The sequence below is a fragment of the Trachypithecus francoisi genome, unplaced genomic scaffold, assembly GCF_009764315.1.
Source record: "Trachypithecus francoisi isolate TF-2019V2 unplaced genomic scaffold, Tfra_2.0 Lachesis_group17, whole genome shotgun sequence".
Taxonomy (NCBI): domain Eukaryota; kingdom Metazoa; phylum Chordata; class Mammalia; order Primates; family Cercopithecidae; genus Trachypithecus; species Trachypithecus francoisi.
The window spans coordinates 24,804,797-24,820,716 of NW_022681462.1; the positions used below are offsets into that span (position 1 = coordinate 24,804,797).

General features: G+C 43.8%; 1 protein-coding gene across 1 annotated transcript; it reads left to right on the forward strand.

Moving 5' to 3' along the window:
- Positions 1–15,892, forward strand: MTHFD2 (methylenetetrahydrofolate dehydrogenase (NADP+ dependent) 2, methenyltetrahydrofolate cyclohydrolase). Its single transcript, XM_033175150.1, has 8 exons — positions 1–176; positions 7,672–7,856; positions 9,638–9,760; positions 10,513–10,665; positions 11,575–11,682; positions 12,817–12,909; positions 13,359–13,484; positions 14,676–15,892. The coding sequence occupies exons 1-8, from the start codon at positions 76–78 to the stop codon at positions 14,837–14,839; spliced, it is 1,053 nt and encodes a 350-aa protein (XP_033031041.1). The 5' UTR covers positions 1–75; the 3' UTR covers positions 14,840–15,892.
- Positions 15,893–15,920: the final 28 nt, after the last annotated feature.

A 15,920-nucleotide genomic window follows, 5' to 3' on the forward strand; every position in this document is an offset into this window, starting at 1 on the left:
CCTGCCACGAGGCCGCAGTATAACCGCGTGGCCCGCGCGCGCGCTTCCTTCCCGGCGAGGTCACCGGCGCGGGCTATGGCTGCAACTTCCCTCATGTCCGCGTTGGCTGCCCGGCTACTGCAGCCCGCGCACAGCTGCTCCCTTCGCCCTCGCCCCTTCCACCTCGCGGCAGTTCGGTAAGAGGGTCAGGGAGCTCGGTCAGCGCGGAAAGCTGAGGGGAACGGAGGACGAGGGGCACGCTGGGCCCCCGAGGGACACCGAGGGAAGTCCTTCGCTAACATCTCCGCCCCAGCGGTGGGGGCCGCCGAGGGGTGTGGCGAGGCGACGTGGCACCGAGTGCCGCCGCAGCCCTCGACTGGGGGGCTTGCTCGGCGCGAAGGGCTGGGACCCGAAGCCTGCCTTTCGGAGGGAGCTGCTCTTACGCCACTCGGGGCGTCGCCGGGGCCCGTGGACAGTAGGCGGGAGTGACGGGGGTGGCGTGCGGAGCGAAGGCGCCGGTTTACGCGGGGCCTTTAGGCAGCTGCCGGCCGCCCCTGGCTGAGAGTCGTCTGGGGGAGAGCAGGCAAGGGTTCCAAAAGAGCAGCCCTCGGCGAGCTGTCCCTTGCAGTGACCCTAGCGGCGGAGGGCGCTGCTGCAGCTGATGAAATCGCGGAGCCGACTTGCTCTGGGTCCCCGCGCCGCCCTCCTCCCTCCGGCGGTGGGAGTGGCCCTCGCTGCCGCCGCTCTGCCCGGAACGTGAACGGACTCTGGACACCCTGGCTTTGGCTGCAGCCCACCCGAGCTGGTCAGTACCGGGCTGCGTACAGAGAGGTGGCAAACACCCAGGAGGCTCCCAGAGCCTTAGGGAAAGGGAGAATCGAGGGTGACAAGTACCCACGTTTCAGCGGTACTTGCAGAATTTCAGTTTTACAAGATGAAGAGTTCTGGACATGGATGGTGCTGATGATTGCACAACATACGAACGTATTTAATACCACAGAACTGCACTTAAAAATGGTTAAGATGGGCCGGGCATGGTGACACGCGCCGAGGCTGAGGCACGAGAATCGCTTGAGCCCGGGAGTTCGAGGCTGCAGTGAGCCATGATTACGCCACTGCACTCCAATCTGGGCGACAAAGCGAGACCTTGTCTCAAAAAAAAAAAAAAAAAGTTGGTAAGATTTAGGTTATGTGAATTTTACCACAGTAACAAATTGGGAGAAATATACCCGGGAGGAGGAAAGGAAAAGCTCTGTTTGCATTTTTGGATTTCCTTGGGAAGGTGATTTGGTCGGTCATTAGAGCGTTGGCATTGTTAGAGCCATGCACCTTATGACATCGGCCCCTTCTTTTTTTCATCTAACGTTCACTGTGTGCCAGACGCTATGCCAAGCTTTGCGAATTCAGAGATAAAAACTGTTTTTAATGGAGCTCATGTTCCTGACAAGAGGCGGAACACGTGTGTAATTTCCAGTCAGTGCAGAAATGCTGTTAGAAATATTTCAAAGGCGCTGCTTGTTGGAGCAATGAGTTCTTGAAGGAAGACGTGGGAGGGGACTTTCAGGGTTTTCCCTGGTCTGACTCTGACCTCCCCCATCTTTCGTTACTGTGTGTTCTCTCCCCCTCTCCCTCTTCCTGAGTGCCGGCCTCATGTGACTGTGGACCAGACCTTTCCTAGGCTTCCATGATCCAAAAGAGATTTATAAAGATGCTCTCACTCACTAAAGAACTGGGCCAGTTTGCCTACACTCTCCAATTACAAATGCTCTTTTCGCTACCTTTCAGAAAGAACAAGTAAGCTTCATCCACATCTCTGAAGGCAATCCATATTATCTGTACTGCACATTTGCTATTTACAGTTCCTACATACTGCCTTCTTACTGCTGCTTATTTTTAAATACTGCTTATTTTTAAAATGTGTCTTTTTGACAATATGAGTCTGCATTCCTTTTTTTTTTTTCTTTGTTGGTTGGTATGAGAGTTTCAGGAACATAAACCTATGGTTGGAGAAATTGTAGCCTAGGAGACAGTGGGGTTATGAAGTCAATGGACTTTAGAGGCAGAATTTGCCTTTGAATCTTGTTTGTACTATCCTCAGTTTCATCTTCTGTATAACAGTGTTATTATAATAGTCCCAAGGTGACAGAGTAATATATGTTAAAGTTCCTGTAATCCCAGCACTTTGGGAGGCCGAGACGGGCGGATCACGAGGTCAGGAGATCGAGACCATCCTGGCTAACACTGTGAAACTCCGTCTCTACTAAAAAAATACAAAAAATTAGCCGGGCGAGATGGCGGGCACCTGTAGTCCCAGCTACTCGGGAGGCTGAGGCGAGAGAATGGCGTAAACCCGGGAGGCGGAGCTTGCAATGAGCTGAGATCCGGCCACTGCACTCCAGCCTGGGCAACAGAGCGAGACTCCGTCTCAAAAAAAAAAAAAAGAAAAGAAAAAAAAAAAAAAATATATATATATGTTAAAGTCTAAGCAAAACACCTAGTGTTTAATAGATGTTTGTTCCATTCTCCCTTGTGTCTTCCTTCACTCATTACTTTTCCCATTAATAAATGATAACAACTCTTCCCTAAATCACTTGATGATGAATTGTAAAATGCCCTGATACTGATTTCTCATGGAAAATTACAGTACTGTAAGCTGTTGAATTAAAAGGAAAGTGAAGATGCTGCTCACTTGGATTTTAGTTTTGAATTTTATTTTATGTTTTGAGACGGAGTCTCACTTTGTTGCCCAGGCTGGAGTGCAATGGTGCAATCTTGGCTCACTGAACCTCTTGCCTCCTTCCTGGGTTCAAGCTATTCTCCTATCTCAGCCTCCCAAACAGCTGGGACTATAGGCGCACACTATCTGCCCTGCTAATTTTTGTGTTTTTAGTAGAGACGGGGTTTCACCATGATGGCCAGGCTGGTCTCGACCTCCTGACCTCAAGTGATCCACCCGCCTTGGCCTCCTGAAATGTTGGGATTACAGGCGTGAAACACTGTTTTGGATTTTATTTGAACAGTCCTCTTGACTTCTTCCTATTCTGTTGATTATGTATTTTAATGGGAATTTTTCTTTCTTATGTATTTTTTTTTTTTTTTGGCAGGGGAATCTCTCTTTTGGTCAGGTTGGAGTGCAGTGGTGCAATCATGGCTTACTGCAGCCTTGACCTCCTGGGCTCAAGTGATCCTCCCATCTCAGCTTCCTGAGTAACTGGGACCCCAGGAGCATACCACCATGCCTGGCTAATTTTTTTTTTTTTAACTTTTAGTAGAGATGGGGTCTCGCCATGTTGCCCATGCTAGGCTTGAACTTGGCCTCCCAAAATGCTGGGATTACAAGTCTTGTGCCACCATGACCAGCCCTGGGAATTTTTTCTAAACACATCTGTGAACGCATTTAATTCTGGGATAACTGCTAGCTAATATAGTTACAATTCTGGATTCCCCGTGGGACTTAGCTGACTTTCCATTTCCCTGTTTATTTTGGGGTAGCAGTTAATCTGCCCCTTGGCAAAAGAGATGATGCTAAATTAGTTAATGACTCACTCCCAAGGCTGTATTTCACATTTTGCAGAGTTGTGGGAAGCAGAGGAGGGCTGACAGTTATACTATGAAAGATATTCATTGCAAGTGACTTTGTTTTTGATTCTTGTTACTCTTTGTTTTTCATTCTTTCTTTCTTTTTTTTTTTTTTTAAAGCAAATTGGCATAACATCAAGAACCTGCTTTTGGAAGCAAAGTTGGGGACTTGGAACACTGGCTTTTCCCAGAACCCTGTGTCCTTAACTTTAGTATATGATATTATCTGAATGTGCTCATACCATTTTCTCTAAGTTTACTGCTTTCAAAAGAAATTTTTATGAGGTGCAAGCTAAGTCATTCTCACTGAGTATTTATATATACATATAGTATACATACTTATATATATCTCCTTATGAGTATGTGTAAGTATATTTTAAGGATATGTGTGTATGTGTGTGTATATGTACATATATAGAAAACTAAGAGAAAAGAGTCAGAAATTAGTTTTATTGAACATATATGCCTGGCACATTATATATGTTTGTTATTTCATTCAAATAAATGACTGTTCTAAGCCCTTTTAAAGTAGTCTTTCACTCTGTAGTGTTCCAGGATTAGGAATGTATTTTTGGCCCACGGTGGGCATTCCAGGTACTAATATAAATCAGGAATGTTGCCAGGTATATTTGTATCAGCAAACCCCCCACTGTCTTTTTCTTTTCTTTTTTTTTTTGAGACAGAGTCTCTATCTGTTGCCCAGCCTGGAGTGCAGTGGCACGATCTCTGCTCACGGCAATCTCGGCTCACTGCAATCTCTGTCTCCCAGGTTCAATCGATTCTCCTGCCTCAGCCTCCCAAGTAGCTGGGACTACAGGTGTGCGCCACCATGCCTGGCTAATTTTTTGTGTGTTTAGTAGAGAGGGTTTCACCATGTGAGCCAGGATGGTCTCAATCTCCTGACCTCGTGATCTGCCCGCCTTGGCCTCCCAAAGTGTTGGCATTACAGATGTGAGCCACTGCACCCAGCCTGCAAAACCCTTTTAATGAAGTCCTCTTCGACTCTAATTCTGAAATGGAATTGTGAATATTAATATGTTTTCAATTTTTTCATATACCATGGGTGTAATTAAATGCTATTATATGTTGTGCCATGCTAGTATCATTATGTAAAATCTGGGTAAAAGTATTTGATTTGCTATAAGATTATGATAGCTTTTTTCTTTTTTTGAGATGGAGTCTTGCTCTGTCACACAGGCTGGAGTGCAGTGGTGGGATCTCAGCTCACTGCAACCTATGCCTCCTGGGTTCAAGATACTCTCCTACCTCAGCTCCCGAGTAACTGAGATTACAATTACAGGCTTCTGCCACCATGCCTGGCAAATTTTTGTATATTTAGTAGAAGTGGGGTTTCGCCATGTTGGCCAGGCTGGTCTTGAACTCCTGACCTCAAGTGATATGCCCACCTTGGCCTCCCAAAATGCTGGGATTACAGGCATGAGCCACCGTGCCCAGCCAGATTATAATAACTGAATACTTCACAAGATGCAATACAGATTAAGATTAAGTTTAGATATAAGATTATTGCATTATATCTAAGATGTTGAGATTTGGTTTAAAGTTGGTATTTAATCATAATGCAATAAAAAGCACTTATTGAAGGCCTAAAGATCATGAATGCTTTAAAATCCCATTTAAATTAGCAGTTACTGCCTGGGTGCAGTTGTGGGTGCCTGTATTCTCAACTACTCAGGAGGCAGAAGCTGGAGAATTGCATAAACCTGGGAGGCTGCAGTGAGCTGAGATCATGCCACTGCACTCCAGCCTGGGCAACAGAGCAAGACTCTTGTCTCTAAATAAATAAATTAGCAGTTATCTTGAGAATTAATTTTATCTGACCCTATAGGTTATTCAGTACCTTGATGTTAGGTTTTAGAATATAAGAGGAGATTGCTTCATTGGTCTTGAGGTTAGAGCAGTCTTCATGACACCAAGGACAGAGATCTGAAGGGAAAGGCTTCTTTTTTTTTTTGAGACGGAGTCTGGCTCTGTCGCCCAGGCTGGAGTGCAGTGGCTGGATCTCAGCTCACTGCAAGCTCCGCCTCCTGGGTTTACACCATTCTCCTGCCTCAGCCTTCTGGGTAGCTGGGACTACAGGCGCCCGCCACCTCGCCCGGCTAGTTTTTTGTATTTTTTAGTAGAGACGGGGTTTCACCATGTTAGCCAGGATGGTCTCGATCTCCTGACCTCGTGATCTGCCCGTCTCGGCCTCCCAAAGTGCTGGGATTACAGGCTTGAGCCACCGCGCCTGGCGGGAAAGGCTTTTTTAAATGGGATCATTTTACTTAAGGAAGAGATGCTCGTTTTATTTTATTTTATTTTTATTTTATTTTATTTTATTTTATTTTATTTTGAGATGGAGTCTTGCTGTGTTGCCCAGGCTAGAGTGCAGTAGGGTGATATCAGCTCACTGTAACCTCTGCCTCCTGGGTTCATGTGATTCTCCTGCCTTAGCCTCCCGAGTAGCTGGGATTATAGGCATGCGCCACCATGCTCGGCTAATTTTTGCATTTTTAGCAGAGAGGGGGTTTCGCCATGTTGACCAGGCTGGTCTCGAACTCCTGACCTCAAGCAATCCACCTGCCTCGGCCTCCTAAAGTGCTGGGATTACAGGCATGCGCCATCGCGCTGGGCCAGATGCTCATCTTTAAGTAATGGGCACTTTATTGTAAGGACGTGTGAAAATAGGAAAACTGGGACTGTTCCACATTTGGGCTTCATGGAACCCAGGAAGAGCTGCATAGCAGTTCGCTTTGGGAAGAGACAGCCTTTCGCGCAGCTGAACATGGTTTTGGGAACTGGAGGTTCTTCTAGATCCTGATTTTTCTTCTTGCTCTCCACCCCAGCAACAGTTTTCTGATTTCTTATCCTGTTGTCTCCCATTGGTGTGACTATTCTGTCTCTTCTTTCTGTCTTTGTTCTGTGGTTCTAGTTTGAACTGCCTCAGGGACGAGCTCTTACTGGTTCAGCTAACTCTCACTGCTCTGTTGAGCTAAGCTTTTGCACCAACTGGACCACTGGGCAGCCTAGAGATTGTTGGTTGCCCTTGGCGTCAGATACTCAGTCCTGGTCTGTCAGCTTTGGATGATGTGGTGGGGTCCCTGGGAAGAGCACATTGCCAACTGTGAGAAGGAGCTTCCTCCAGTCCCCTGCCCTGCCCCTCTTCTTACCAGGAAAGTCTTCCGCAGAAGGGACTGTGGGGAGTGGTAGTCATTTTGATGTTTGACCTGTCCAGTATATTGTTTGTTCGTTTGTTTTTGAGACAGAGTCTAGCTCTGTCACCCAGGCTGGAGTGCAGTGGCATAATCTCAGCTCACTGCAACCTCTGCCTCCTGGGTTCAAGTGATTCTCCTGCCTCAGCCTCCTGAGTAGCTGGGATTACAGGCGTCCACCACCACATCCAATTAATTTTTGTATTTTTAGTAGAGACGAGGTTTCACTGTGTTGGCCAGGCTGGTCTCAAACTCCTTACCTGGTGATCTGCCCTCCTCAGCCTCCCAAAGTGCTGGGATTACAAACGTGAGCCACCACGCCCGGCCTGATATTGTTTGTTTATTCAACTACAGAATATAATTTATCTATTTAAAAGCACCATAAAAATGAAGTCAATTGACTGGGAAATGATTTGAAATAATGCCTGGCTGCTAACAACAGGGGCAAAACACGAACTACAAATGGCATATAAGCAGATAAGAAGAACTATTTAACCTCATGGTGAGGGGTCACACAATTGCAAATTAAAACTGTGAAAAACTTAGTAATGATCAGGGCGCAGGGTGGTGTAGCAGTTAAGAGCCCAAACTGATGTGAGACTCAGCTTGACCAAGCACTAGCTGTCAGTCACTTAAACTCTGAGCTTCAAATTAATGATAATAATGATTTCTATCAACTTTATCCCCCTCCATATGTAGCTGGATATATTTATTTATTTAGCAGAGACAGGGGTTTTGCCATGTTGCCCAGCCTGGTCTCAAACTCCTGGGCTCAAGCCATCTTCCCGCCCTGGCCTCCCGAAGTGCTGGGATTACGGGCATAAGCCACTACACCTGGCAGAATTTTAGTTTTTATAAAAATTCAAGTTATTTTGTTTTGTGACTCTGTTGCCTTCTGCAGAAATGAAGCTGTTGTCATTTCTGGAAGGAAACTGGCCCAGGAGATCAAGCAGGAAGTGCGGCAGGAGGTAGAAGAGTGGGTGGCCTCAGGCAACAAGCGGCCACACCTGAGCGTGATCCTGGTTGGGGAGAATCCTGCAAGTCACTCCTACGTCCTCAACAAAACCAGGGCAGCTGCAGATGTGGGTATGTGTCCTTTTGAGACCTCGAATGCTGTTCAGTTGAGGTTTATATGAGGCAAAGTCCATTGTCATTTATGATTTCTTTTTTCTGATTAGGAAACCCAAGCAGAGGAGGCTAATGTGATTGAACTGTATCCCAAAACTTTGTTATAGGAAATCAGACTGTATCTTTCGGGGTTTATAGACTAGGACAGGAGATACTGGTTGGTATTCTCTGTGGCTTCTGGAAAGAATATAAGGCATGTTCTGTTCTTAGTCTTTCCATTTGGTAGGTGACCCTGAATACATTTTACATTTGCTTTCCTTGAGCAATAATGGGTCTCCAGCGGAGGTGTTCGAGTGTTTGCAGTTTAAAGCCTTAGAGGCTTAGGGGGCATGATTGAACAATACAGTATTAGGAAATCTCAGTGATGAGGTCAGGAACACAGTCATAGATTTGAAGGAAATGACTCTGACTTCTGGGAAAGAGCTTTCAAGTTCTTTACCTATTGGTTCTAAAGCCAAACATGCGGTTTAGAAGCAGTTCGGGTCTGGATGATGGGGTTTGTGTTCTAGGTCTCATGGTACCATAGATTACTATGTGTCTGTGGACAAGAGGTGGGTGGGCAGACTCAGATATGCCTCTTCCTGCCCATCTGTGGGCCCGTGGTCTGAGCATGAGCAGCACGTGGCCTTTCCTTCTGAAGGGCTGTGAAACCACTGGCATGGCTGGGAGGGGTTACTGGCCTGTGAGCCCGTGGTTTCCTCTATTCTTTACCATTGAGGATTGAGGCCTCCTGCTCTTTTAATTGAAAGCCTTTAGAAACCTCTAGAAAATGGCAAGCCATGGCTTTTTTTTTTTTTTTTTTTTTGAGATGGTGTTTCGCTCTTGTTGCCCAGGCCAGAGGACAATGGCGCCATCTCGGCTCTCCACAACCTCTGCCTCCTGCCTCAGCCTCCCGAGTAGCTGGGATTACAGGCATGCATCACCATTCCTGGCTAATTTTGTATTTTCAGTTGAGATGGGGTTTCTCCATGTTGGTCAGGCTGGTGTCAAACTCTCCGACCTCAGGTGATCCGCCCGCCTCGGCCTCCCAAAGTGCTGGGATTACAGGCGTGAGCTACTGCACCTGGCCAAGCCATGGCATTTTAAGACATTGGGAGGTAGTGTGGTGCAGAAAAAAAGAACATGGATTTTGGAACGAGAAAGACTGGCTGTATTATTAGCTCGCTTATTTATTTATTTATTTAGACATGAGTCTTGCTCTGTTGAGCCGGCTGGAATGCAGTGGTGTGATCTCAGCTCACTGCAACTCCCACCTCCCAGGTTCAAGCGATTCTCCTGCCTCAGCCTACTGAGTAGCTGGGACTACAGGCGCCCGCCACCATGCCCGGCAAATGTTTTGTATTTTTAGTAGAGATGGGTTTTCACCATGTTAGCCAGGATGGTCTCCGTCTCCTGACCTCGTGATCCGCCGGTCTTGGCCCCCCAAAGTGCTGGGATTACAGGCATGAGCCACGCGCCTGGCCTAGCTGGCTTATTTTTAAATCTCTCTGAGCCTCAGTCTATCTGTAAAATAAGGTTAATGAGGATTGCATAGAATGAGGTATACAGGATGTGTTAAGCTAGTATTCTCTAGTGTATATATTTGTGAAGTTACTTTTTTAGGTTCCTTGAGCTACTTCAGCTTCTAGGGATGGGTGTGATGATACAAAACCTGTATGGTAGCCAAGTATGGTAGGCAACATAGCAGTGCTCATTAAATGCCTCAAAAATTTTTTTAACCTCAAAATTTCTTATAATAGGAATCAACAGTGAGACAATTGTGAAACCAGCTTCAATTTCAGAGGAAGAATTGTTGAATTTAATCAATAAACTGAATAATGATGATAATATAGATGGCCTCCTTGTTCAGCTGCCTCTTCCAGGTGAGTTTTGGACTCCACCACTTAAAGATTGCTGCTGCTTCTGCTCCTCCTCCTCCCCCTCTCCCTCCCTCTCTTCTCCTTCCCTCTCTGCCTCTCCCTCCCTTTCCCCCTCCCTCTCCCTCTCCTTTCCTTGTCTCACTCTGTCACCCAGGCTGGAGTGCAATGGTACAATCATAGCTTATTGCATGCTCAAGCTCCTGGGTTCAAGGGATCCTCCTGCCTCAGCCTCCCACATAGCTAGGACTATAGGTATGTGCCACCATGCCCAGCTACTTTTTATATTTTTCCTAAAAATGGAAGTCTTTCTGTGTTGCCTGGGCTGGTCTTGGGCTCTGTGCTTCCCAAGTGCTGGAATTACAGGCATGAACTACCATGCCTTACCTAAAATGATTTCTGAGGAGTAAAAAGGCCTTGTTATTTTATACACCTGGCTCTTCATGTGGATTTGGCTTAAAGGCAAAGTAAATGCAAAAGAGTGAATATTTTATTAGAATGGGACAGACCAACTCAGAATACCCATTACCCCTTGATTTAGTATTGTGGTCTTGATACAAAGGACAGTGGAGGGAAGCAACTGATAGATGATACTGGCTTTGCTATTGGTGTTTGGCTTTGCTTATGCGAGTTCCTTCCGTGCAGATGAAGTACATCTCGGAGGCAAGCTGTAGAAGAATGACGAAGCAGATAAGCTGGAGTCAGGCAGTGCTGACTGTGCGGTGGTGATTTAAGGCAACTGCCGATTTCTTTTTCAGAGCATATTGATGAGAGAAGGATCTGCAATGCTGTTTCTCCAGACAAGGATGTTGATGGCTTTCATGTAATTAATGTAGGGCGAATGTGTTTGGACCAGTATTCCATGTTACCGGCTACCCCATGGGGTGTTTGGGAAATAATTAAGCGAACTGGTAGGTATATCCCAGAATTGTATGTCTGTTAATATTATAAAAGTAGTACCTGCAAATGGTAAAAACTCATAATACAGTCCCAAAGAGTGGAAACCCCACCCCATATCCTCTACTCTTACTCCCCAGAGTTTACCTCTCTTAACAGTTTTTTTTTTTTTTTTTGAGACAGGGTCTTGCTCTGTGACCCAGGCTGGAGTGCAGAGGCGCGATCTTGGCTCACTGCAGCCTCCGCCTCCCGGGTTCAAGCAATTCTTGTGCCTCAGCCTCCTGAGTAGCTGGGACTACAGGCACACGCCACCATGCCCAGCTAATTTTTTTATTTCTAGTAGAGACAGGTTTCACCACATTGGCCAAGCTGGTCTCGAACTAACCTCAAGTGATCCGCCCCCTCGCCTCCCAAAGTACTAGGATTAGAGGCATGATCCATCGTGCCTGCCCTTAACAGTTGCCTATGACAGTTTTTGCTTTTAATCTGGAAGCCTTGGTGAGGGAAACTTTCTGTTTTTCTTTTTAATTTTTTCTTTAAGAGTCAAAGGTTTCACCATGCTGCCCAGGCTGGTCTCAAACTCCTGGCCTCAAGCAATTCTCCTACCTTAGCCTCCCTGGCCTCAAGCAATCCTCCCTCCTGCTGGGATTACAGGTGTGAGCCACCACCCCAGCCCTCAGTGAAGGAAATTTAAGATTTAATAGTGGTGACAGTGCACATTCCTGTAACATTTTGTAGCCTATAGTATGCTTTCTCCTGTTTTCTTTTAGCCCTTATGTGTAGCAAGTTACAGCTCCAGTTGACGGATGAGGCAGTAAGCTCAGTGACTTCTCTATCAAAATTGGCTTCATGTTCTAGGCCATCTGACTTTGTTTTGCTTTGGACTGGCACTACTTTTAATGTAAATACATATATTTTTATAGGTATTCCAACCTTAGGGAAGAATGTGGTTGTGGCTGGAAGGTCAAAAAATGTTGGAATGCCCATTGCAATGTTACTGCACACAGATGGGGCGCATGAACGTCCTGGAGGTAAGGAAATTGTTTTCAGGGAACACTGTCCTTTTTTCCCCATGTAAGAACTCTCAGAAGCCATCCTGTGCATGTTTGGAAGTATTAACTGTGTTATACTTTGTATTTGTTGAAATTTTGTTAACAGATAATTCAGGGAGTAACCTTTGTAGAGAAGCTGCACCCAGTGTCACTTGAGTTTCTTTATTATTCATTTACCATGTAACTAGCTTCAGAAATAAACTTAAGTTTTGAGTATAAGCATGATTGTAGGCAATTAGAAAATTTCAGCTATAGCTTTGATAGCTGGAGCTAAGGAGCAGTTCTTATTCAAAGATACTGTGTCATTTAGTGGAAAAAATCTTAAGCCGTTGCAAAGGATTGAATTGATATGACTGTAATGTGTTCTGTCAGGTTCTTTTAATTGGTTCTAAGGTAAAGCCTCGTCAATCTGTTATCACATAATTATTGTAATAATGACCTTACATGATTATATCAGAAATAATGGCAAAACTATACTTTCAACAATCTTTCAACATACTTAAAACAACCTTGAGTAATTTTAGTGATATTTTGCTTAGAAAAGGTAAAATTCTTGAAAGGCTTTAAAAATATGATGAATAAATTTAATTATATGACTCAAAACAGTCGAGCTGGGACCAATGGTTTAAAGCTATATGAAATTAGGTATTAATTTTAAAAAAGTAAATGACAATTAGCTGTCCAGAAACTATGACACATGCCATTAAGTCAGTTTTTTTGTTTTTGTTTTTGTTTTTGTTTTTGGAGAGGGAGTCTTGCTCTCTTGCCCAGGCTGGAGTGCAGTGGCACAATCTTGGCTCACTGCAGCCTCCACCTCCCAGGTTCAAGCAATTCTTGTGCCTCAGCCTCCCAAGAAAGCTGTGATTACAGCCATGCGCCACCATGCCCAGCTAATTTTTGTATTTTTAGTAGAGATGGGGTTTCACTATGTTGGCCAGGTTGGCCTTGAACTCCTGACCTCATGATCTGCCCACCTTGGCCTCCCAAAGTGCTGGGATTACAGGCGTAAGCCACCGCATCATTGTTGAGTTTCTACAGTGACTTGACTAGTTGAGACCTAATGCAGTCCCAGCTTTGTGTCAGAAATCAAGACATCTATTGTTTTCTTTCTAGGTGATGCCACTGTTACAATATCTCATCGATATACTCCCAAAGAGCAGTTGAAGAAACATACAATTCTTGCAGATATTGTAATATCTGCTGCAGGTAAGAACACAAGGGGAATGGAGGGAAGGGCTTCACCTCAGAAGAGGTGGTTGTACCCCTCATCTTAGAATTCGCCTGCCTAGCTACTATTCATCCTTCCCCTCATGATGATTCTTTGAGCTGCCTACAAAGATGAGGATAGAGTTGTGATTGGAATACTGGTTTCTGGCATTCCATTATAGTCTGGATGGGTGAAAGTTATTCCTAAAGCTTCAAAATATTTATATTAATATTTACTGTATAAAGTTTAAACAGTTCCTTTTGTTTCCTGTCAGGAACCAAAATAAATAAATAATAAAAGTAAATGGTTCCTTAGTTAATATTTTTAACAGGTTTTAATAAAACATGTTAATTAGTTCTTCTAGGTCTCTTGAAATTGAAATTAGACAACAATCTGACAGGTAGACTGTTCTCAGTACTAAGCTGATTTTTCCTTTCTCCATTTCCAGGTATTCCAAATCTGATCACAGCAGATATGATCAAGGAAGGAGCAGCAGTCATTGATGTGGGAATAAATAGAGTTCATGATCCTGTAACTGCCAAACCCAAGTTGGTTGGAGATGTGGATTTTGAAGGTAAATGGTAAAATTTTATTTTTAAAAATGAAATCAATAAGTACTACCTTTCATGGACATTTAGGATAGATTATTTACTTTTTTTTTTTGAGACGGGAGTCTCACTCTGTTGCCCAGGCTGGAGTGCAGTGGCACCATCTTGGCTCACTGCAGCCTCTGCCTCCCAGGTTCAGGCGATTCTTCTGCCTCAGCCTCCTAAGTAGCTGGGACTTCCAAAGTGTTGGGATTATAGGTGTGAGTCACTGCACCCAGTCCATAGCCTTTTCCCTCCCTCCCTTCTTTCCTTCCCTCCCTCCCTCCATCCATCTTCCTCTTTCTTTCTCTTTCCTCCTCCCTCCCTCCCTTCTTTCTCTCTTTCTTTCCTCTTCCTTTTTTTCTCTTTCTTTCTCTCTCTTTCCCTCTCTCTCTGTCTCTTCCTTCCTTTCCTTTCCTTTCCTTTCTTTCCTTTATTTTTTCTTCTTTCTGTCTCTCTTTCACTTTCTTCTTTTTTTTAAAACAGTCTCATTCTGTCACCCAGGTCAGGAGTTCGAGACCAGCCTGACCAACATGGTGAAACCCCATCTCTACAAAAAATACAAAAATTAGCCAAGCAAGGTGACATGTGCCTATAGTACCAGCTACTCAGGAGGGCTGAGGCAAGAGAACTGTTTAAGCCCAGGAGGCAGAAGCTGCAGTGAGCTAAGATCATGCCACTGTACTCCAGCCTGGGCAACAGAGAGGGACCCTAGCTTTCTGTTTTTATTAAAGCAGTCAAACCCATACATAGGTATGTAAGGATTTTCTTTTTAACATTAGGTTAATTTTTTTTTTTTTTACTTCTCACTTTTAAAAAATTACTGTGCTTTCTGCTTTGGACAAATTATATTTAAATTAATAAAATGCTGTAGGCAGCTATTGAGGTAATGCTTATTATTATTATACTTACAACTCCCACACAGTTAACCTACTAGATGTTTCTTTAATAGATTTCTTTATAGGTTACTTAGATGTATAAATATTCCTTTAACAATTCTGTGTGTGCATGTTTTTTTACTAGTGTGTTCACAAAACCTTGAATGATGTAGATGTGATTTTTGAGTTTTATGCATATGTATGTCACTTTTTTTTTGCATGCTTGTTTCATAATATATTAAAGTACACACATGTCCTTTGCCATAACTAAAGCAGCCTGCCTGTCTTGTTTCTATGTAGGAGTCAGACAAAAAGCCGGGTATATCACTCCAGTTCCTGGAGGTGTTGGCCCCATGACAGTGGCAATGCTAATGAAGAATACCATTATTGCTGCAAAAAAGGTGCTGAGGCTTGAAGAGCGAGAAGTGCTGAAGTCTAAAGAGCTTGGAGTAGCCACTAATTAACTATTGTGTCTTCTATGTCACAAACAGCACTCCAGGCCAGCTGAAGAAGCAAAGCAGGCCAATAGAAATGCAATATTTTTAATTTATTCTACTGAAATGGTTTAAAATGATGCCTTGTATTTATTGAAAGCTTAAATGGGTGGGTGTTTCTGCACATACCTCTGCAGTACCTCACCAGGGAGCATTCCAGTGTCATGCAGGGTCCTGTGATCTAGCCAGGAGCAGCCATTAACCTAGTGATTAACGTGGGAGACATTACCATATGGAGAATGGATGCTTCACTTTGTCAAACTCGGTTACACATTTGCCTTTTCTAGGATTGCATTTCCCAAGTGCTATTCTAATAACAGTTGAATACTCATTTTAGGTACCAAACCTTTTGAGTTCAACTGACCAAACCAAAGGAAAAGTGTTGCTAGAGAAAATTAGGGAAAAGGTGAAAAAGAAAAAATAGTAGTAATTGAGCAGAAAAAAAATTACTCTAATTTATATGTGTATTGATTGGTAACCAGATTTATCTAAGTAGAACTGAATTGGCTAGGAAAAAAGAAAAACCACATGTTAATCGTTTTCCTAAACTGTCTTTTTGAGGCTTAGTCACTGGGAAAATGTTAGGATTATTCCTTGCTATTAGTACTCATTTTATGTATGTTACCCTTCAGTAAGTTCTCCCCATTTTAGTTTTCTAGGATTGAAAGGCTTCTTTTATACCTTATTCATGTGTGTTGTCATATTTGGCTTTTGCTATATACTTTAACTTCATTGTTAAATTTTTGTATTGTATAGTTTCTTTGGTGTATCTTAAAACCTATTTTTGAAAAACAAACTTAGCTTGATAATCATTTGGGCAGCTTGGGTAAGTATGCAACTTACTTTTCCACCAAAGAACTGTTAGCAACTGCCTGTTTTTCTGTGATGTATGTACCCTGTTGACTTTTCCATAAAGTTTTTAAGAGTTTGAGTTAATATTGAATTTAATTAGACTTTCTGATTAAATGGTTTTTTTTTCTTTTTTAATAAAACACATCTGTCTGGTGTGGTATGAATTTCTGAGATTCTGTCTTCCTATGACTCTTAGTTA